Here is a 22731-nt window from a genome sequence, read left to right as displayed (position 1 = left end):
GCCAGCAGTTACCTAGTACCTTATACACCAAAGAAAACGTTACTATTTTTTTTACTTACAGTATGCCTCGGTGGAAACCTTTACTTTCTGTAAACAGCTGTGAAATTATACAAGAAGTATAGCACGTTAGCTATCAAACGTGTTAGCGCAAGCAAAGACAGGAAAACGTGCGAGCAGAAGTAGTTGGTCAGCTAACGTTAGCTAGCTGGTGTAGGTTAATTGGCTAACTATTGTTATCTGCTGTGTTCCTGGGACCGTGCGGTGTTTTGCCTAACATTAGCTGACTTAGTAGCAAATTGTGAACTGATGGAGTGCCCCCATCTGAACTCAAGCGTGAGCTGTCCGACTGATACCTCCAGGTTCCCTAACGGTACCCCGTCCTCCTGGTGCTGCAACGGTAAGAGAAGTGACTGTCACCCTTTCATTTACCGACACTACACTCGACGTTAATGGGTACATACATTTCTGGTAGATCCAAGTCTTTTCTGGCACTGATAATGCTACATTTATGTCAGCTAACATCAGAAAGATAATGTAGCCACAAGTCAACAGATCAGCTATCATAAGGGCAGATCACACAGGAACACATGAAGGAATGGCCCATTCAAAAGAAAATCACAGCAATACATCGTGTCATCAAATTGTGCACCTTTAAATGAAGGCTTCATCTTTTATCTCCAGTTTGCAGGTCCAATAAAAGTCCATGGATTTGCCTTACCTGTCTGATGGTGCATTGTGGAAGGTGAGTTGGTTTTTTGGCAGCTAAAGCTTTGCTCAAAGCAGCAAACACAAGTAACTTGGTAATACTCCTATTCGTTTTGCTTTTGGTGATCAATTTGACTCTGGAACAGATACACCTACATAAAGGCTGCACTACTGTAATTTAAGATTTTAAGTCAGTCAGTGGTCACTGAGATGTATTTAGATGTGACCTTTAAGACCTGAGATTAACAAAATATATGTTCAGTATTTGGCTCAAGCATTCTCTCAGAGCTGTTTTTGTATTAGGACAGCTCTGACTAGCCCCAATTTCTGCCTTTTGTGTACCTTATTTTCATCCAAGGCACAGAGCTACGCATCTATTTTGTCTTAAAAAATCTTATTTTTTTTATGATCAAATTTTTATGTAATTTTGTGCAGAGTATAATATTAAGTCATATATACATAGCCACATTTCACATATGAGCTAGGGGTCGACCAATATTGTTTTTTAGGGCCGACACCAGTACCGATTATTAGTAGTTGATTACACTGATAACCAATATCTGGAACCAGTATGCATTTACAATAAAAACTAAAATCTTTCTGTTAATATTTAGGATTTAGAATATAACTCCAACACAAAACTTTGTTTCTATGCCTTTCACAAAAGTTTAAACAAAACTTAAACTTTCAACATCATATACAGCACGTTTTCAGCAACTTTTTTTTATATAGTCAAGTGAACATTTTAATGAAAAATTAATAAATAATAATAGCTCCCTGAGGTTTTACAAAGCAAAAGTTCTTCCCATGCTGACACTTTCTTTGCACTTGTTAATAAATTAATTTGATCAGCAGTCATTAAAATAAAATTATTAATTATCTGATACAGATAAAAGAAAAATGACAAATATAGGCCCCGATAATTGGCCAGGCCGATAATCTGTTGACCCCTAATATGTGCCCATATGTTTTACAAATTTTGTGGGTATGGATTCTCCAGAAGGAAAGTTAACCTTTTGTCTAACTCTCCCCTCCTTTCCCCATCTCAGCTGGCTTAGACTGACCTGTGATGTCTAAGTTGTAAAAAAAAAAACAAAAACAAAACAAAACAGAAATAAGTGGGACAATAAGATGAATTAATACAAAAAAATCCTACTCATCTTACCCAGATAATAATAGTCATAGGATTATCACTGTATATATGTATACACATGCCTACACATATTCATATAAAGCAGAAACAGATACATCAACACATATGTTGAAACACTGTATAGAAAACACTGTATCCAGTATAATTGTCTATTATTGGTTTGTATGTTATGAAATGCTCCTTGTATAATTTATATGTTGTTCTGTGGATGTATTAGAAGGAGCTACGCGACTATCTTTGTATCCTTTTTGTATTGCTATCGTCAGTGTATTATAAGCCCATGTGGGCTGGGCACGATTAAGCACATGACACTTACATAAGCTAATCAATCAATCAAAAATGCACATATCCCCCATATATAAAAAAACAAAACACAGAAATAATCTACTGAATCAAAGAATAATGAAAAACCTGATTCATCACGCCAAATTTCACCTGACCTTCATCATTTCCTTAGCCAAAGCTTTAGTGTTATTTACTATGGCCTTAATTTACTGGGCAATAGAGATTTCCAGAGATATTATGTTGTACAGTAGAGTAACCCATAGAGTGATGTGTATTTGGGGGGTTTCCACATCTGTGTTAGCATTTTCTTTACAGCAGTTAAACTTAAAAAACACAGTCTTCTCTTAGAAATATTAAGACATAAGGTGGAGTCATCATTTAGAAGTAAAATTGTCTTTAACAAACTTTTCACAACACTAAGCACTATTTTGGCAGTATATTGAGATTCCTCAAAGACTCTAATCTAATTGAACAGCAAAATATGTCATTTTCAGCTACCATCTTTGTTTTCTGGACTAGTGGATGTAGTTCAACCCTGGCAAATGGCTAAAAATAGTTTTTTATTGTGCAGTAAAGAGACAATTTTTTTGTTGAGAACAATCCTTAAGGATTCTAGGAATATTGTCAAAACATTGACATGTGGTGTATAACAACTCTCAGGGGGTGTCTTTAAGAAAAAATAGATGCTCTCGTCGATAAGGAGTCGTCATTTTATAGATCAAAATTGCAATATATTTATTTTGGCAGATTCTTTGATATGATTTCTGAGCGTAATAATAATCGTTTCTATTTATACTTGATTATTTTCTGGTAGATCCAGATGTTTTATGTTATAAAGTAACGTCTCCTTGTACAGATATGTCAATGGACATGCAAAGAAACACTTTGAAGACAGCCAAGTGGTTGGCGTGAGTCAAAAGAAGGGAGAGAAACAGGAGAAAGAGAAATCCCATCATTCTGTCTGCATGGACTGCAGCAACTACAGCGTATTTTGGTGAGTGTCCTTCATGACCAACATATCTGTGTCCACAATCTGTGACTCACTGTGGGGCCTTGCTAAAGTACAGTCATAGTCATAAAACAGTCACAGGATTGTTATGGTGTTGTAATATGGACCAACTGGTTCTTAATATCATCATCATTCATTTATTGAAGTTAATCAGTAACCTTGTAAGTGATCCAACATTCTTCCTGTTACAAATGATCACCTGTTAACACAAGCACACCAAAGTGATATAAATTGTATGAACTAACTTCGTAAGTATTCAATGAAAATCACCTTTGTCACATGTTGCATGCTACCACAGTGAAACAGAGTGCTGTATATTTACCGTACCGTGTTTGTTATGCAAAGTTTTAATGGTTCCAAATTTCAGTGCGCTTATTGTGTTTTCTCATATGTATGCGCTTTGACTAATGTGGTTTTTATAGTTACAGATGTGATGACTTTGTTGTCAATGACACCAAACTTGGGCAGGTACAGAAGGTGAGGGAACATCTGCAGAGTTTAGAAAAGTAAGTACAAATCTCAATAATTAGTCTTTAAACTAATTGTTTTGTATCATTTTTTAAAATTCTGTCAAAACTATATCTGTTAAATTATGTAAATATCTAATTAAAATGTAATGCTAGTTTTTTACTCATAGAAAATGTTTCATAGCATGCTCAATACAACAAATGTTTTTCTTTGTTGCAGCTCAGCACTGATAGGTGACAGACAGAGAAAGAGAAAACTTCAGGACAGCCCGGCCCCAGACAGCAAGTTGTTGAAAGACAATGTAAGTGGTTAAAATTCTTCGAATTTATTCATTTATTTTAAGAAGAAGCTGTAAGTTGCAGCCATTCCCACAGTTGTGTGCCTGCACAAAAGATTGAACTAATGCTCAAACGTAGCTCAAATGATTTTACAGGTCTGTATTCACACTGTGGAGAGTGCTCCAATTAAATTAGTCACGGCAGCTTTTATAGAGCTGCACACCAGCCATTCTGAGAGTGCCAGTTGGCCACAGAGGTACAGCCAAATGGTTAGATTAAATACTTAAATACTTTTTTTCAATTTGCAAAGCTAGATATTTGTAAAACCGAATGTGTTCAATAATTTAAATAAATTAAAAATGTCAATGTATAATTTCAAAGATAAGTTCCGTTTGAATATCACACACGAGTCAGGTAGAGACAAACGTGTTTTGCCACCGAGCTGGTTGATGTTCCCTCAAATGCAGTGACACCAAAATGGATCTTTTTTAAAACTAAAAAATAATTTAAAAAAGAGACAACTCTGCACCAGTAAAAGCACCAAATCTTCAGATCCTTTTGTCATTTATTGCTGACCCTATTGTATATTGCTTGCATCACAGTATTGTAATTTATAGTATTACCTTGAGTGAGGTGTTTCAATAAGCCCATTTGGGTTTCTAATCTCTGGCACTTGTTTTTCTGTATTTTTTTTACCTGTTTTCTGTTACTGTTTTTAATGGTGCAAAATAAAATAAATAATGCAAAATAAATAAATGCAAAAAAACAATAACAACTAAAAAATAATGTGGGAGACAACTCTGCACCAGTAAAAGCTCCAAAAAGTGTGGTGAGGAAATATGAATCCTAAATACATTAAATTTTGATCGATAATGGCAGGCAGTGATGCCGAGCCAAAAGCAAAGTGTGTCCAAAGTGGTAAAATCCTGTCAAATGAGGTGCTAATACCATCGAAGCTCCAGAGGCACTTAAACACAAAGCACCCGGGAAATGTTGGGAAGCCAAAAGAGTATTTCCTAAGGAAAATAGACAGATGACAATAAGCCATCACAACATTGACAGCTGATAGCGGCACAGCACATATTTACAAACCAGTTTATTGTTTTCTCCTTTTTTTCATGTTTTTTTTTCTCATTGATTTGGAAAGGATTTTTTGTTTCTCAAGAAAAAGTGTCCCTTAAAAGGACACACTATTTTTGAACCGGAGGCCGTATGTTCCCATGTTTTTATGTCTAATTGACTAATGGAGTCACGGATTTTTGAAATTGGTGCAGAAACTGGCTCCTTACAGGCAATTGTGCACTGTGAATTCACGTCCATTAAGAGTGCTTGTTTTTGCCTCTGACAACATAACAGATAAGACTCTTCAGAGAAATTAAATGTTCTGTTTTTTTCATCTCTTGTTCTTTCGTCTCTTTGTTAGTGTTTTTACCAACTCTCTCTCAAGAAGAAGTCTAATTCTGAAATCTGGCTGGCTTTTTCACATTGTCAAAATCATCTAAATATTCAGATTTCTCCTTCAGCAAGATCTGGTCACAACAAACAGAGCAGTAAAATGCAAGAAAAAACTGTTTCATTCCTCTTTGGGACATAATGTTTTCAGACACAACAATCTGAGCCTGTCAGTGGGAGGGTTTCCATCACAGATTTACGCAAAACTTAAGCGATATTTTCAAAATTTCGACAAAACACAATTGTGAGATGATTGTGTTTCCACTGAGTGATGTTATGTGACTTATTTGACAGAAGAGTGGCAAAGGATGTTCAAAACATTAGCAGGTCTATTTCTATTACAGCCACCACGGTAACGGTCATTATTTTCAATCAAAGATGACGTAGGCGTGATATGTGATAGAAAGGCAAGCCCCTTATATCTGGGAGCGACCATGTATGAGGGGATTCTGGGAGGTGATAGTCCACGATTTCACAGAGGAATTGTGGATTCAAAACTTCCAGATGATCCTCTCAACTTCTGAAGAGTTATGAGATGCAAAAAAACCTCTTGTAACTTATGTAAAAAAAAAAATTCTCCATTTGTCATTTGGACACAAAACACGGGAAAATACTGGCCATACTGGAAAAATACTAAATCCTCATTTTTTTTAAGTCACAAAAGGTTGGAAATTCCTGCTTTACATTATGTGACTATCACAATATCTTTTAGATGTAAACCAAAACCTGATTGTTAATCATAATTTTTTAAGGCTTTTTTTGAAAAACACACATACACACACACATAGTCGCACACACACACTGTATATTCACACATCTTTGTGCATTTCATTTATCTTTGTCAGGATGGGGCGGCTTCAGGTGCTACAGGCCTTCGGAATTTAGGCAACACGTGCTTCATGAATGCCATCCTGCAGTCCCTCAGGTAAGGCTCTGCACTGAAGACGAGGTATGTGGGTGGTAAAATGGGTCTGCAGCACGGTTCAGTAGCTCTGCCCCTGCAGACCCAGGGCCCCACGACCAGTCATCCTTTATTAATACAGTCTGGGGCACAGACGGGGGAATTACACAGGCTGCTTGGAAACGAGACACAGTCAACGAACAGATTTCCCAGCGAACATTCATTTCTCCCGATTCCTAAAGGACTGCTGTGTTTTGACATTTACTTAATATGTAGTATATTTCATACCGCACACCTATTTCTTACCACTGACCATTTAAGCACGCATGCCATAGATTTTTTAAATAAACATAATCTGTTTTCCTTCTTTCCAGGCAGCCATGGGTTTCCACTCAATTCAATTCAAAACTTTCAGATCATAGGGAGGTCCATAGACAATAAAACAATATGATATTAATAATAACAATAATGATAAAACAGGGACATAGAAAACTCCAAAATTCCAGACTTAAACCTCATTGAGCTCAGTTCAGGAATGGCAAGAGCCAAAGTAACACCATTTTCATATTTTACCACCCTACATATTTACCTATAAATCATTTCAGTATGGTGTTAAAATCAATTTGCAGAAACTTGAAATGTGCCTCATGAGGCTTATTTATCACTGTGAAGTTGTACTTGTATATCATATATAATATATGCAGTGCAGTAGCTAGTGTATTTATATCATCTTTGCACATCAACCTTCGCACTTTAAGTAAAAATATTTTAATTATCAGTAAAAACGTGGCATGATTTGGGTCAGCAGTGATGTCACAGACTTGACTTATCTGCAGTCAAATGCAAAATGTGCGTCTTTAATATCATTCAACTCCTTTCTAACACTGTGCTTAAACCACTTACATAGTTATGAGTGGTTTTTTTTTTTGCAAGTCTCAGGTGTCAAACATGTTATCACAAATTCTGTTTCTTTGGCAGCAACATCGAGCAGTTCAGCTGTTATTTCAAGGAGTTGCCTGCAGTGGCTCTACGCAGCGGTAAGACAGCAGGAAGAAGGATGTACCACACCCGAAGCCAAGGGGACACCAGTGTGTAAGGTCCTCTTCTGTAGGAGGGAGGATATATGGGCTGAGTGCATTTATCTTAATTTTTTTTGCAGCAAGTACACATTTGATAAAATTGTTACTTTTGGAAGACAACCTTCTTTAAAAAATCTATTTTCTTATGAGACTCCTAATTGCAGTGTTTGCTTTAATTCTGAATGACACAAATTAAGTAATACAGAAATAGTGTTGTGCAATAAATGACCAGAAAAATAAAAGACAGTGTACATTGTAATTCAATCTGACACAAGTTTCCTGCAAACTTTTTTTAGTCAGAGAGGGTAGAAAAGGCTTTAGATGTGGATTGTCCCAGATAATGCTACAGGGTAACAGGGCTGCTTTATGTTCAACAGGTCTTTGGTGGAGGAGTTCAGGAAAACCCTTTGCTCCCTGTGGCAAGGAAGCCAGACAGCCTTCAGTCCAGACTCCTTATTTTATGCTATATGGAAAATCATGCCAAGTTTCAGGTATGCCAACACTGCACAGGGAATTTGCCAGAATTAGCCTCCTTGTGCTGAACAATAAACAGTTCTGTTTTTTTTCCAGGGTTCCCACAGATCCTTAAAAAGTCTTAAACACAGACATTCAATTCATTAATCTAAAATTAAGGCCTTTACTGGTATTAAAATGTCTTAAATCATTCTTTCAGAAATGTAAACAAAATAGGAGGAATATGCTATGAATATTTTTTTCTTAGACTTTGCATCATGAAATCTTAAAAAAATGATGTATATATTTTTTCATAATTTAACAAATTTACCAAATTTAACGTCATGCAGATCAGCCAACAACACTTGACAAATAAACAAGCTTTCATTAAGGTAAACCAGAGGGATACTTTAATAACAAAATTTTTTCAGCATTTGAAGGTGATCATCTAACTTTTTAAGTTAACCAAAAATCTAATGTTTAATGTTGAAGTAAATGTCTTGGCAAAATTGTCCCTAAAAAGTAAATGGTGTCGGTTCAGGTTTTTCTTCTTAAAACTTATTTATTGTAAAATTGGTCTTAAAGTTAACTCCGAGTGGCAATAAATAGTATTAAAGTCTTAAATCTAACCTTCCATAACCTGTAGGAACCCTGCTTTCAGATTGCTGAAGTGTAGCATTTTATTGTTAAGATATTATCACAGTTGCAGTATGAATCACAGACTGGAACACTCTATTGTGAGTTATTACAGTAATGTCATTTAAAACTTTTTTTTGTGTTTGTCCAGGGGCTATCAGCAGCAGGACGCACATGAGTTCATGCGTTACCTGCTGGACCACCTGCACAGGGAGCTCCAGCACAGTCGCAACGGAGCGTCTCACCCGGTCTCAGCTCAGGATGGGGTCAGACTCTCCACCGGAGAGGGCAAATGCTGCATGTAAGCCCTTTGTATGTAAATTGTAAATTTAGCATTGTAGGCATGCTGCCATCCATGGCATGGCCCCCAAAAAGTTTGTTTTCTTTTTGCTCTTCTAATATCCCATTTTACAAGTGCTTGTGTTATACTGTGTTTAATTATTTCCACTTATTTTCTCTTTGAAAGCAGTCTAGTTTTAAGTATTTTGTGTTGGTCTTAAAGGGATAGTTCACCCAAAAATGAAAATCCAGTCACTGTCTATTCACCTTCACCTTCACAGAAAGTCGGATGAAGTTTTATCATCCACAAAACAGTGCCGAAGTTTCACAGAGAATAGGCATTGCACTCATCTCCAAGGCATTTGAAGCAAATGGTGACCAGGATTCAGACATTTAAAAAATACATAATAAAACCACAAAATGTCTCCATACTGCTCGTCTGAAGTAATTCAAGCTTCCTAAAGCCCTGGCATGCCAAGTTGTTTTGAAAAATGTCACTGGCGCCATGTTTTTAGCCTTGTTGTAGCCTATAGCTCCTAGTATGGGAGTCACCAACAAGAGCTTGCTCTATCTGCATGCCAGTATTTACATGCCCACTCACAGAAAGACTTCTGGAGTTAGCAGCAATCAACAAGTTGCTTTGTTGGACTGAAAACTATTGTGTGTAGAGGAGGCTTTCAGGTAGCATGTAAACAGTGTTTTGTGGATTATGAACCGCACCCCCTTTCCATCAGCATGAGGATGAGAGATAATGACTGAATTTTCATTTTTTGGGTGAACTATCTCTTTAAGAAATTGTAATGATCAAATAATCATACCACATAAAATACTACATGTAGCATTTACTGACAATAACATACAGTACACTAGTCCACATGTAGAATGTGATGTTGGCATATTTTTGTGCCTATGAACACAGAAAGATTTTAAGATGCATTTACTAATTGAAACTGCTTTATGTTGCTTTTTGATGCTTTACAGAAACGGGACTGCCAGTGTTGTCACATCCAATTTTGGTGGCATACTTCAGAATGAAGTCAACTGCTTGATATGTGGAACAGAATCTCGAAAGTTTGATCCATTTCTTGGTAAGACAGCCACTTGTGTTAGTAAACAGCCACATTCAGCAAGTTTAAACGCTCAGCATTTTTCTCTTTTTTGCAGTGGAAAAGAAAAAAGAAAACACAATTACTTGGGGGTATATAATGAAAGCACTATGATGTATGATTTCAGATCATTTATTTCCATTCCTTTTCACTCAGATCTGTCTTTGGACATTCCCAGCCAGTTCAGACAAAAGAGAACTAAGGACCAGGAGCCAGGGCCGACCTGCACCTTACGTGGTAAGTTTCCCACTGTCAGAGGTAATGACTCATTCGACAGGTTTTGTGGCAGTACTAGTTTCTAATTGTGTGCTGCTGAGACTAATGCCAACATTTTCTTTTCATTTCTTTTGTTTCAGACTGCTTGCGTAGCTTCACTGACCTGGAAGAACTTGATGAAACGGAGCTGTACTATTGCCATAAGTGTAAAAAGCGACAGAAATCCACCAAGAAGTTCTGGATCCAGATGCTGCCAAAGGTAGAGACAGAAATACGAAATTATTATATTACAATTCAATATGATTTAAATGTTTATTCTGTGAAAATAAAGTAGTTGGGAAAATAATTGTGCTTGGATGTAATGGGAGGTTTTATTTCCTGTATTGTTAGGTTTTGTGTCTGCATCTAAAAAGGTTCCACTGGACAGCCTTTTTGAGAAACAAGGTGGATACTTACGTGGAGTTTCCACTGAAACGCCTGGACATGAGGGGTTACTTACTTGAGGTGAGATCAAAACAGAAGAAATGTTGATCATCAAATTTCACAATATAGTTTTCAAATTGTTTTATTAATAATACAGTTAATTTCAAGGAGGCTTTATTGGCATGATCACAATTGAACAGTATTGCCAAAGCACATTTTAACGGTTGTTTTTAACATAAAACATACAGACAAAACAACAACTATGTCAACAAGATTATCCAATGCTAGCTGAACATACAGATGGACAACAGCAACAACATTAAGAATAAACATGAATAATGATAATAATACTATAGGCCTAACAAAATAACAATAGTAATAATAATAACAACGGTAATAATGGTAAACTCTGTTTGTGTGTGTGAGTGTGTGTCACTCACTGTTCCTCAGAGTGTGGCAGGTAAAAACATCTATAGTACCAATACATTTAAAATCAGTCTAAAAATGATGAATAAACAAGGAATAATACATTAATTAGTTGCACTAATAGTGCCACAGTAATGGTGCGTGCCCGCTATACACGACAACACGCAACCAGAAATCAGCTCTCAATTATCTTGTATTGGAAGCGTCTTATATACCCAGTACAAAGCATGCTGGGATAACCCCGATGTGGACCAAGCTGGCGGTGTGAGGAGAGGGAGTGACAGTTTCAGAAATTCAAACAGTGCTTACATCAACACAGCCACTCATGCTGCAGCCTCAGTGACTTTCTGAGCAGCTCTGTATAAATCCAGGAAATGCTAAAGTAAAACTTTTCTCTGGTATTGGAGGTGGCAGTGGATTGTGGATGGATAAAAGTGACCAGTCGGGCAGGACAGGTGGGAATTCAGGCAAATTGGTCGCATATGGTAGGCATGCACCATTAGAACTTTAATAGTTCAGAGGCCAGGTGTGACTATTAGTTCAGACCTCTGTAAAAAGAAAATAGCTGTAGTTTTACAAAATAAAGAAAGATCCTCACACGCACTTGTATCAATAAACCCCCTCTCCTTTACTGTGACTGCTATTCTGAAAGATTCCAAGAGTAATAAAAGTTAGGCGAAGTGATCATAGTGGAATTTTTACTGGTATTACTCCAGTCATCATGTAGAAAACATCAAAATACCACAAGAACTTAGAGTACTTGTGCCTAATTAAAACCTTGGTAATGAAGGGGTTTGGTTTAGTAACTTAAAAAAGGAGTCAAGACACTAGTCACATCACGGAAAGATCCCAAGCGAAACACTAGACAGATGACTTGGTAATGCATGTGAAATATGACATCATACTAAACTGGCTGCATTGTTAGTCAGGCACGAACAGAGGAGCCGCAGACATCATAAAAATCTGCAATTTGAATAGATATAGATATAAAAAGATCTTTTTATACGCAAAAATGACAATATCTCCTTTGCCAAACTGGTGATTAAGTTGCACTGAATTTTTCCTCTTAGTCAGCTGGTGGAATTACAGCCACAGAGGAAAAACAAAGTGTGTTTCCAGCTGGCAATCAGAGAGATCAATGTTGGCCTCTGCTGGCAGACCAGAGATACACTACATCTGGAAAATTATGGCAATTTCCTTAAAATTGCATTATGCATACATTAATAGACTGAAAAAAACAATTATTTTATAACCATCAAATTAATTGGCAACTATTTTGATAGCTGATCTAATGTTTCAGTCATTTTTTAGCAAAAATACTTTAAATTAAGGCTCTCAAATGTAAAGATTTATTAGTTTTCTATTATCATCTTTGGTTTAATGATGAATCATCAAACAATACAAGACATTTTAAGAAGTTTGGCTTTAGGAAATGATGTTGGACATATTTTACTGTTTTCTAACATTTAATTGACCAAACGATCAATAAATAAAATAGTTGACAGATTAATCAATATTAAAATATATCATTTGACTTTAATGATTGTGAGAAATAAAGAAATATAAATGTTAAATTATAAATGAACTGAAATGGGCAATGAACTGTGTTACAGCACCACCATCTGTCATGCATTGATTATTTATTAGTGGGATCACTGGCTGATACCTGCATTGGTGACAGATCTGCAGCCAGCCATGCACCACGCCTGCACATGTTCCCATAGATTCATATGTGTATATAATGTAAATGGCCATTTGTGTAAATCATTAACCAAGTGTCCACCCTTTAAAGTGTTTAAACTGATGTTTCCAGGGGGCACTGAGCAGCACTGTAATCTGACAAACTCGGAGCGAGTCACTTGTGTAAAGTGGAGTTTCCCTTTAAAGTCAGGATGAAGCAAAATCAGTGTTGTTTTTTTTTTAAAAACACTTACGTGCTAGACAATAATTGTTGAACAAAAGCGGAAAGACTGGGAACTGTGTAGTACTACGTTGTGAACTTAGACTGCTAAACTATTTTTCAGCCTTTCTGTGTCCAGGATTTTTTGGATGCGTTATGTATGTTAACACTCTGTCACTGCACGGCGACTCGCCATTCGGCTCAGGGTGGTGTGTGTTGTGGGCTGCTTGGTTATCTAACAAGAGCCTGTTGAGTCTGTTCAGTGGGCTGTGTCTTGGAGCACAGAATACTGCTTATTTTTTACTATTTTGTAACCTGTTTAATATACTCAGCATTTTTCATAATCATTTAAAAAATGGCTGAGTGGTTGATAACACATTTTTCTGTGGTGTGACATAATTGTGACACATATATTTTTGCTTTACTCAAACTTAAAATTATTCTTTTTTGTTATTTATTTATTTATTTTTCAGCTCATGTTTTCAGTTCCATTTTTTTTTCATCTGTTTATTTGTCTCTGTAAACAGGATGACATAAAAATTACTTGTTCAATTTTCATGAAACTTGATGGTAGAGTGCAGCATGGGCAAAAGAAGATCCCATTACATTTTTGAGTGGGTCTCTGGGGCTTTAAAATACAATTATTTTTCACTTTTGTTAACATTTTGATATATGGCGTGTGGCCCTGGCCGAGGTCTGTGCTCTCTGAACGCTTTTCTATTTGTTATTATTCTGCAATGCTTGCGCCAGTGGAGCCTCTCATCCTTGTCTAAAGAACCTGTCAAACTCTGTCATGCTGCCGTTACCACCAAGGTTTCCATAATTTTCATGTGCAACCTTTCTGACTTATGTATGAGACCAGGATGATGGATGTCAGGAAGTGTCTCCATTCTGTTTTATTTATTTATTTTTTTGCAATTGAGATTTTCATGTATTTGAATGTAAACAGACAGACAATCTTATTACCTTTACTTATTTAAAATCCAAATGCCTGTGGAAAATGCACATATACGTACATATCAACCAAAATAAACCTTTAGCAATTATAGCCACACAATTACATCTTCAGTGTCCCAACAACGATGTGAGCAAGGCTCTCGCCTTTGTCTTTCAGATTCCGAAAACTTTGTCTGCTGTGACAGAAAATCATCTTAGACGTGGCTCAACATACAACATAGAGTGTAAAACAAACTCTGACAATAAACACACACCATATGTTCCTAAAAACAGAATACCTCATACAAATAATTTACACAATAAAAATGACCACATACTACTGTGTGCAAAGTGGCATAGTGTTCACAGAGATGTGTGGATCAATACCATTTATTTAAGATGTTTTTGGCAGTGGGATGAAGGCGTTTTTATAAGTGTTTTTCTTGGCCAAGGAGACTTTATTGCAGCAGCCTGATGGTAGTAGCTGGAAAAACTTATGCAGAGGACGAGTGGGATCTTTTGTAATGTGATTGGCTCTACTTTCAGCTGCTTGGGTATGAAGTCATAACAATGGAGTTTGGGTTTTGCCAGTTCATTTACTTGCTTGGTTAATGATCTGGGAAAGCTTTGATTTTTTTTTTACAGGGTTGAAGTTGACCCAGAGTGAGATGTTAAAGTGAGTGCTTGAGTGATGTGTACCCAGCTGTTAAAATGTCCTTTCTGATATCAGATCCAATGAGTTTCCTCAGCAGGAACAGGCATTGTTATGCCTTCTCGTGCACTGAATCAGTGTTGGGAGACAGACAGACGGCAGTCAGTCTCCGTGCCTATAGGTACTTGAAGGCCTCCACCTGTTCCACATCCTGACATTTCATTTTATTTCTCCCAGAGAGGTAGAGGTTAAGCCCAAAATAAAATGAAATAAAGTAAAATAAATTAAAATGCTTGTAGCAGTCTGATAAGATCAGTAAAAAAAAGTTAAGAATGTTCCTTCAAGTTACCACCCAAACAAAACCAGGTCTCAGAGGCCTGACATATCATACCCATTTCTCTCATAGCCGAATAAAAATGCCCATCCTTTCAGATTTAAATCTTTTTTATTTTTTTTATTGGGAACCAGTATTGTGCAAGTATCAAACACAAAGCACACATTTATGTTCCACTGTTTTTTTTCCCCTCCACACCCTCTTTGTGGTGTGGTAGAACAGAAAAACAAAACACCACCTTAACCTAACACCCCACCCACACACCTCAAGCCCCAGAAAGTAATTAAAACAAAACTAACAACAAAAAAACTTTGAAAAATAAATAAATAAATGCACAGGGAGAAGAGCACCATTGGAAAGACAGTCAAGATGCTTATTCCAAGAAATTAGATGCACTGAGAATTGGATAGGGTCCTTAGAAGTAGGAGTATTTACATAGGAAATGAAGTTGTTGTCTTTTGTAGAATCTGGCAGATGAGCTTCTCTCGGAAGATTTCACCTTTTCTAATGATAAAAAGGACACTGAGTTTGACAGCCAGGATTTGGCAGAAGGAGGATTAGGGCTTTTCCAATATAACAAAACTCGTCTACAGGAAATAAGTGAAGCAAAAGCAGCAACAGCTGAGTGTTCCTTAGAGAGACTGACCGGAGCAAGGGGTACCCCAAAGACAGCTATCAAGGGGCTGGGTTCAAGAGTTATATTAATGACTGTACTTAATGTATTAAAGGAAGGAGACCAAAACTCTGCTAATTTTGGAAAAAAGAAAATAGAAGACATGAGTTTGATTGGCTGATGATGAGCCACACCTCATTTTAAAATCTTTTAGACATGATGTTTTGGTCCATAAAGGAAGTATCTTGTTTCTTTTTTATGTTTGCAGCCAGAGAACTCGTTACCAGGAAGCTGCCTGTATGACCTCGTTGCTGTCGTGGTGCATCATGGATCTGGGTGAGTCGATGAAGTATGCCTGTTTAAACACACAAAATTTGAAATGAATATTTGTTCAAGCTTCATCTGTTTAATTGTAGTTTGCTTTTTCAAAGAGAACAAACTGCAGCGTCTTGCATATATATGAGACTTATATGGGATCGATAGTTTTTTTTCTCGTCCAGCAGACAGATGATCAAGTGTTCAGACACATGCAAGATGTGCTTTTGTCACCATGGTAGCATGATTAACAGCTGGAGTTGAGAAAAAAAGGCAACACTCAGCTACAAATCTAAACATCATCTGCCGGCCAGCTCTGCCTACCGCAGTCAGCAGTCTGTCTCCCACTTGCTGTATAAACAATTCAGATGTAATTTTGCTGAAAAGCTTTGTGGACAGCTGGTGTTTAAAATTTCATGTAGCCACTAAACGCTGAAAGGCATTAGGCTGAGAGTCCTTGAAAATGTGTTAAGATATTCCGAGTGCTGTTCATCAGAGTGCTGCTGTTTCACCTTTGGCCACTAGGTGGTGCTGTCGCGCTGCTGAGCTCAGTCTCACTCCAGCAACAATCAATGCATCCTTGTAAAAAGCCAGACAGCAGAACGTGATCTATGTGTCTGTGTTCACAGGGTTGGATCTGGACATTATACAGCATATGGCAACCACGAGGGCCGCTGGTACCACTTTAACGACAGCACAGTGACTCTGACCAGTGAGGACACAGTGAGGAAGGCCAAGGCCTACATCCTCTTCTACGTGGAGAGGACTGAACAGGTGGCCTCAGACAAGACTGCCACAAACAAACCGGCTGGAGACACAGCAGCCGTGGTCAGCGGTCCTTCAGAGGCAGTCGCTAAGGACAAGGTCGCAGCAGACGCGGCTCCCGCAGGCACGGCTTTGACGGATGTGCCAGCCTCACACATGAATACCCATGATGTGGCAGCCTCGGATAATGCTGCATTGGAAAATGTGGTTGAAAACATGGCTGAACTGCACGAAGCTGAAACAGCTTCAACGGAGGCCGAGACAGATGGAGATACCTCAGACAAGGCTGCAACAGAAGAAGCCAGCCAAGCTATTCAGGCCTTTGCACAATGATGTCTCAGTCCAGCCCCTCACTCCATTTTGGCTTCACCTCAGTCACATTTCTCACAGTGCTTGATTTTAAATAATTCATTTTTACATTCAATATATGTGCAACTTTTTTTATGACCTGCACGACAGCATTGTGTATAATTTACTGCTTGGATTTTGTTTAGTATGACTTTTTGTGTATATTTTCGTGTTTTATTACTCAGTTGAGGTAGATTTTTCCGTATAGATTCCAAAGGTGATTGTCTAAAAAAACATTGAAGTAAAGCTGTAGCCTTGGAAAACCTCAGATGGTCCAATGTTTAGCCTAGACTGAAGATACTGATTGTGTCAAGACACTGTCATTGTAACAATAATCTGAGTTTCTATAGGTTTAAAACATTTTAATTTTGTAATTTGCACCTCTTGAGAACCTCATAGTTCTGTATTTTAGGGGAGATTTTAGGATATACAGTAGAATGCAATGCATTCATTGACTGACAAGTCCTCAGTTGGGCTTCAGAAAGTTGTTTTAACTCCTTGACCAGAACCAATGTGAAAGAAATGATTTTTGTCAAATTGTTTTGTTTATCTGTATTGACGCTGAAGCATAATTTAACATTTTATTGATTTGAAATGGTCTAAGAAACAGGCCCTGATGAAACATGTGTCAGACAAAGTGAACATGACAGAATACAATGGCGAATCTTTTTCAAGGTTTTTTTTTTCTTTGGGGAAAAAAAAGTTAAGGTGCAGCCTTTTCTGAACACCACTCCTTTTAGAAGCGACCCAGTAAATGTATTACGACAGCCAGACAACGTGTAGAGAAGAAGACAAAGTTGTTTATTTCTGCAATTACTTTTTCAAGCAGTTAATCTTTTTATCCACTCAGTGCCAAAGTCTTATTTAGTAATCTTTTAAATAGCACAAGCTCCTACTGAAGTCATAATAATTAAGCTACCACGCTTAGTCTTACACGTCTTATCAGGGAAAATTTCCTGAGATTTACAGTCTAATTGGAGAGTTTGTGAATCACTGACATTTGAATTTCGCCATAGTTTATCATAGTTACAGCTGAGAAATGTTCTGGTCCATTCTGAGGACATGTCCCAGCCATTGGAGATGGTGCTGTTTGATCTCCACATTGCGACAGTTTGTTTGTTGAAATCCTTTCCGGCCAGAAGATTCAACATATCCTACAGAGCAGGGGTTGGCCGATAATGTTTTTTTTAGAGCTAATACTGATTATTTGTAGTTAATGAGATTGATAACCGATATTTTTTTTTACAATAAAATTGAAAATCTTTCTGTCAATATTTAGAATTTAGAACATAAAAACCTCCAACTTTCTTTTTAATGCCTTTAGCAAATGTTTAATCAAAACTGAAACGTTCAACATCATATACAGCAAGTTCCCAGTAACTCTTTCTATAAAGTCAAATGAAAATTTAAATAAAAAATAAACAAAAAATAGATCCCTGAGGTATTACAAAATAAAAGTTCCTCCCATGCTAACACTTTCTTTGCACTTTTTTATTAGTTTTATCAGCGATCATTAAAATAAAACGCCGACCCCTACTTCAGAGACATCTATTGTTGGGATTATTACATTGATTATATTGGGATTATTAGCATCTCAGCCTATGTTTTGAAACATTGATCTTCTGCATGTCGCTCTCGACGGCTCGACGGCCTTCTGAGTCAAACAGAATCCTGACTCAACATTGCTGTTACACAATTGGATCTTAATTTTATGTAAACTCTTTGACATAATGAGAGAGTTGCCGTCCGCGGTGAGCGGTGCATGTGATGTTGAATTTATGCACAATTTGGGTTTTTTGAGGGGTTAATGTTCAAACCCATCTGTTTGGCGAATCTGTTGGTCCTATCTGTTTTCTCTTGCAGGAGAGTTTGGTTTGTGCAGAGAACGGCTGTGTCATCAGCATGGTGGAGATCTTCCAGCTGGGTGAGTCCACTGCATGCCTCTAAGTTTGTCTGAAGTGTTTTTTCACATAGAGAATGGGAGAGATGAGATGAGAGACTGAGAACCAGAATGACCTTGAGAAGTAGCCTTTAGATGGACCCCACCTGGAAAAAGGAAACAGGGGCGGCCTAAAACAACCTGGCGGAGAACTGTGACCTCGGAGCTGAAAATGGTGAGCCAGACTTGGGATGCTGCAAAGGACAGGACCAGATGGAGCCAGAGAGTGGCAGCCTCATGTTCCCCAAGGGACAAAGAGGATTGCATAAGAAAGTAAGTGAAAATATTGGCACTGCTACATAACTGAAGGATAGTTCCTGTCGAGCTTACATGGTTAGTGGGTCAACCGGAAGCTAATAGTGTGAGCATTTACTTTTTGTCCGTGTACATGACTGTCATTCTCACAATGTTATCATATGAATGCAGATGCAGAATATTTTTTTTTAAAACACAAAGACTTTTTTTGTTTTTTGTAGGGCTGTACTCATCCAAATGTGGCCTAACTCAGTTTCATAAATATTAGGTCTTAAAAGGCATTAAATATTCTTGCATTTGAATGTGGGAGGTCTTACTTGCCACAGACATTTTATCTAATTTCACTTATACATCTTTTAATTTCTTTTTGTCAAAATAAGTTGAGCTCTTCAGCGTGAAAGTTGGAAGTCTTTAAACCTCCCACTGAACCCAATATTGTATTCTCACTTTATACTGTTTATTTATACTATAATAAATTAACCTCAGCATCGAGACCATGTGCATACAGCTTAATTAAATACATACCTGCAATGGTTAAATCAGAATATTTTGTCTAAAATTTTAAATTAAAAAAAAAAAAAAAAATTAAAAATGTCTTAAAAATCATTAAATTGAAGTGGCTGATACATGTAGACACTGTGAGTGAGATGACTATTTTATGGTCTTAGCTTAATTCTTAAAAATCTACAAAAAACCCCCCGACAACAACAACAAAACTTTAGACTTTATTAAGACTTTATTTTCGCTCTAGGAAATTGTGAAGCACTATTTTCACTTTTTTGCCATATAAACAAAAAATGAATCAATTGAGAAAATTATTGGCAGGTGATGATGAAAAATTATTAGCTGTGACTCTTAAAGGCAAAAAAAGCTTGAGCAAAAAATATTTTTTTATGCTTATAATATAATTCCTTCACCTAAGCTTTAGGCTTTTCTTCAGTGTTTAATGTCCTTTGAGAAACTTTAAAAAATTCTTTTGAAATATTAACTATTTTCACCATATGTGCACAATTTGATGTAGATGTTATGAACTGGTTCCTGCACATGTCAGGCTGGACACATGCACACCAGAAGGTTCATTGTATTTCTCCGTCTGTTAATGGAAAACAGCCTTTGATATGATCAAGTAGAACCTTAAAGGACGGAGCAAAATTTCTAGTGAGCCTTCCTAGTGTTGTTTTCCTCTTCTTTCTAGCGAACATATCCGCCCACACACACACACACACACACACACACACACTCACTCACATAAGCGCTCCCCTCGGGACACGTGCCAGCCAGTCAGCCTCCTCGCTCAGGCAGGAACAAGCACTCCTGTATGATGACCAACAGCTGCTCTTCCTCGCCTGCTCACAGGTGGCCGTGGACTCGCTACCCTGTCCCCATTAATGACACACACAAGTGGCCTCCCCCCCCCCACCCCCTCTCTTCTTCCTCCCCCCTCCCTTTCTCGTCATACCGCCTACAGCTGCTAATAATAAGCTCACATTGCATTATGTTTGTGGGATCAGAGGTCTGGTTAGAACATCATGACACACTGAGTCACTGCACAGGCTGTAATCAGCCTCCCAACAGTGGCATTTCTCAACGCTTTTTGAAGGGATCCGTGATAACAAGTAGAACAGGACGAAACTGGTGATGCAGTTTGCAGTGATGACGTGTATTTAACAGTATTTTGTCTTTTTGCCATCTCACTGTGTCCTACCTGCTCCAGTTGAGCAATTTCAAAACACACTGAGTCATAGTTCACTGTGTTCTTTTAAGCAAAGTCCTACGTAACACTTGTGCATGTGACTTTCACACATACACGAGAGCATTGCCAGGTTTAGGTTGTTGAGCAATTTGGCTCTGTAATTACCTTGAAGGGTCCTAAAAGTGGATAATTGAAGTTGTTCAACCATCATTTAATCCAGTACAACTGGTGCTACTGTAAATACTACTGTTTGTTAATTGTTGATGCTGTGCAGAGAGGCGATTTCACCTCGTGGTAGTTTTTGTTGTCGTGGATATTTTAATTTGATGCTTATATTTTTAATCCTCCTGATATGAGGCTGATAAAATATTAGTAGGGGAAACCAGGTACGGTTGTAACACTTTTTGTCTCAGCACCTCTAAGGAGTTGTTTACACTGCAACAGTTCTTGCATGAAACGTTAATCTTTTGTTGTGGTTTGGTTTGTCATTCACATAACAACAGCGTTTTAGGGGCCTGAAAATGCAAACTTTTGACACAAGGTTCTAATCTTTTGAAAACGCATCCCTTTCTGTCACCGCAGATCCTGTGAGAACAGTGATGTCACAGTTGCGCTTGGCGTATACGCGTAGTGCCCTTCCATGGTGTGTCATTACAGTGCCAGCCACTGGCCTGGCATGCATACAACAGCGTTTTCTTTTGTTTTTATGCAGATTCTTTTTAAAAAACACAAAGAAAAGACCCTTCTGTTTCAAGTATTGTCATTCTCGTCTAAATGTGGCCTAACTCGCTTAATTTTAATGTCAGCTTTCAGATTTTGTGGCAAAGTCCCCAAATCTGTCTACTCCAAATAGCAACATTTCCAACCTCTCCAACTATATGACAGTATTCATTAATTAAAGGAGTCCCTAGGTGAGGCCTACTTTAACTTTTTGCTGTCCTCCACACTAAAATTTACAACCTCATGTCACGTAGCTTCCTGACACAAGAAAAAAATATGGGCAATCAGGACAATACTAGAATAATTACTTAAAATAATAAACATTGAATAAGTTAATAGGTTTCATTCCATTCTTTGAAAACAATACAACATCACAATTGCAACATATCTTCATCCATGTTTCCTATTATCCTCCTGTCATCCTGTTTGTTATTCTCATGCCATCCAAAAGCTATTTTCCGTCTGACGTCTACTGTCTGCCTGATTCCATGTGAATGCAGCAAAACTCGCTAACCTGTACTGGTCAGATGCTCAATACCTCACCTGGAGCAAGTCTAATATACAATTCTGCTGCCTCATTCTAGTAACCAGTGAAGATCACAATCGTGCTGCGCATTGAACTCTTTTTGACCACTGCGATTGCCCACACATCCTCTTTCTCTGAGGTTTTGTAATTTCTTGCAGTATCACCGTCACATGGCAGATAGAGTATTATTTGGTGACAGAATTTACTGTCTTTCCCTGCTTCACCTCATCTGATGCACATTTTAGTGCGTGTGCAAGCAAACCCCTATCACTTTTTCTCACCAACTCTCCTCGAACAGATAGAGAATAGATAGAATGTGTTTAGCCTTCAGTGTGTTCACACTTTTTTTTTTTTTTTAAAAAAAAGGTGTGAAACTATCCCCACCCCTGTCAGCCATTGTTTAGCTAGCTGAAGCAGCATGCTGGTTTGAAATGATTAAAGATACTTTACAGAAAAGACAACTCTCCAGTCTAATACAAGTTACATAATTAGAATTTCTACATTTAAGGTACTAATCAAAACATACACCTGGTCCATATATTACTTTCATACGTGAAAATCTGTGTTTTGACTTTACAGTCTATGCACTTCTTCAAACAGCTTTGAAATTCAGCATGCAAGGTGGGGAAGGAAGTGCTCATACAACAAATAGGTTATCTTCTTTCTTGGTGAAAATGGTACTGTTGTGACTATCCCATTACCTTTTTTTTTTTTGATTAAAAAAAGTATTTATTTTCTTTTTTATTAACAACTCCAACATATACAAAGCAAAAGGTAAAAGGCACAGGCAAAAATACATAAATAAATAAATAATATGACTGAAAGATTAAGTATAAATGTGGAGTGCAAGTGGTAAAAATGATACA

The 22731-nt window shown here is 37.5% G+C and overlaps 1 protein-coding gene across 1 annotated transcript; it reads left to right on the top strand.

Moving 5' to 3' along the window:
• usp3 (ubiquitin specific peptidase 3) lies at positions 1-18117 on the top strand. The gene is made up of 15 exons (XM_042495692.1): positions 1-397; positions 682-742; positions 3000-3137; positions 3575-3658; positions 3840-3921; positions 6196-6275; positions 7230-7343; positions 7708-7821; positions 8571-8720; positions 9680-9786; positions 9961-10041; positions 10161-10279; positions 10411-10524; positions 15573-15640; positions 16249-18117. Exons 1-15 carry the CDS (start codon positions 307-309, stop codon positions 16715-16717), a joined length of 1872 nt encoding a protein of 623 aa, XP_042351626.1. The 5' UTR covers positions 1-306; the 3' UTR covers positions 16718-18117.
• Positions 18118-22731: the final 4614 nt, after the last annotated feature.

Source organism: Plectropomus leopardus, chromosome 11, assembly GCF_008729295.1.
Source record: "Plectropomus leopardus isolate mb chromosome 11, YSFRI_Pleo_2.0, whole genome shotgun sequence".
NCBI lineage: Eukaryota > Metazoa > Chordata > Actinopteri > Perciformes > Serranidae > Plectropomus > Plectropomus leopardus.
Note: the sequence above shows the minus strand (reverse complement) of the source record. Positions and strands in the feature narration are given on the sequence as shown.

What these genes read in the sequence shown, in the direction of transcription:
- usp3 (XM_042495692.1), top strand. Translation starts at nt 307, where the DNA reads ATGGAGTGCCCCCATCTGAACTCAAGCGTGAGCTGTCCGACTGATACC. An exon ending in AGCAACTACAGCGTATTTTG is followed by an intron (nt 3,138 to 3,574) that starts GTGAGTGTCCTT and finishes TGGTTTTTATAG; the next exon opens with TTACAGATGTGATGACTTTG. An exon ending in GGATCCAGATGCTGCCAAAG is followed by an intron (nt 10,280 to 10,410) that starts GTAGAGACAGAA and finishes CTGTATTGTTAG; the next exon opens with GTTTTGTGTCTGCATCTAAA.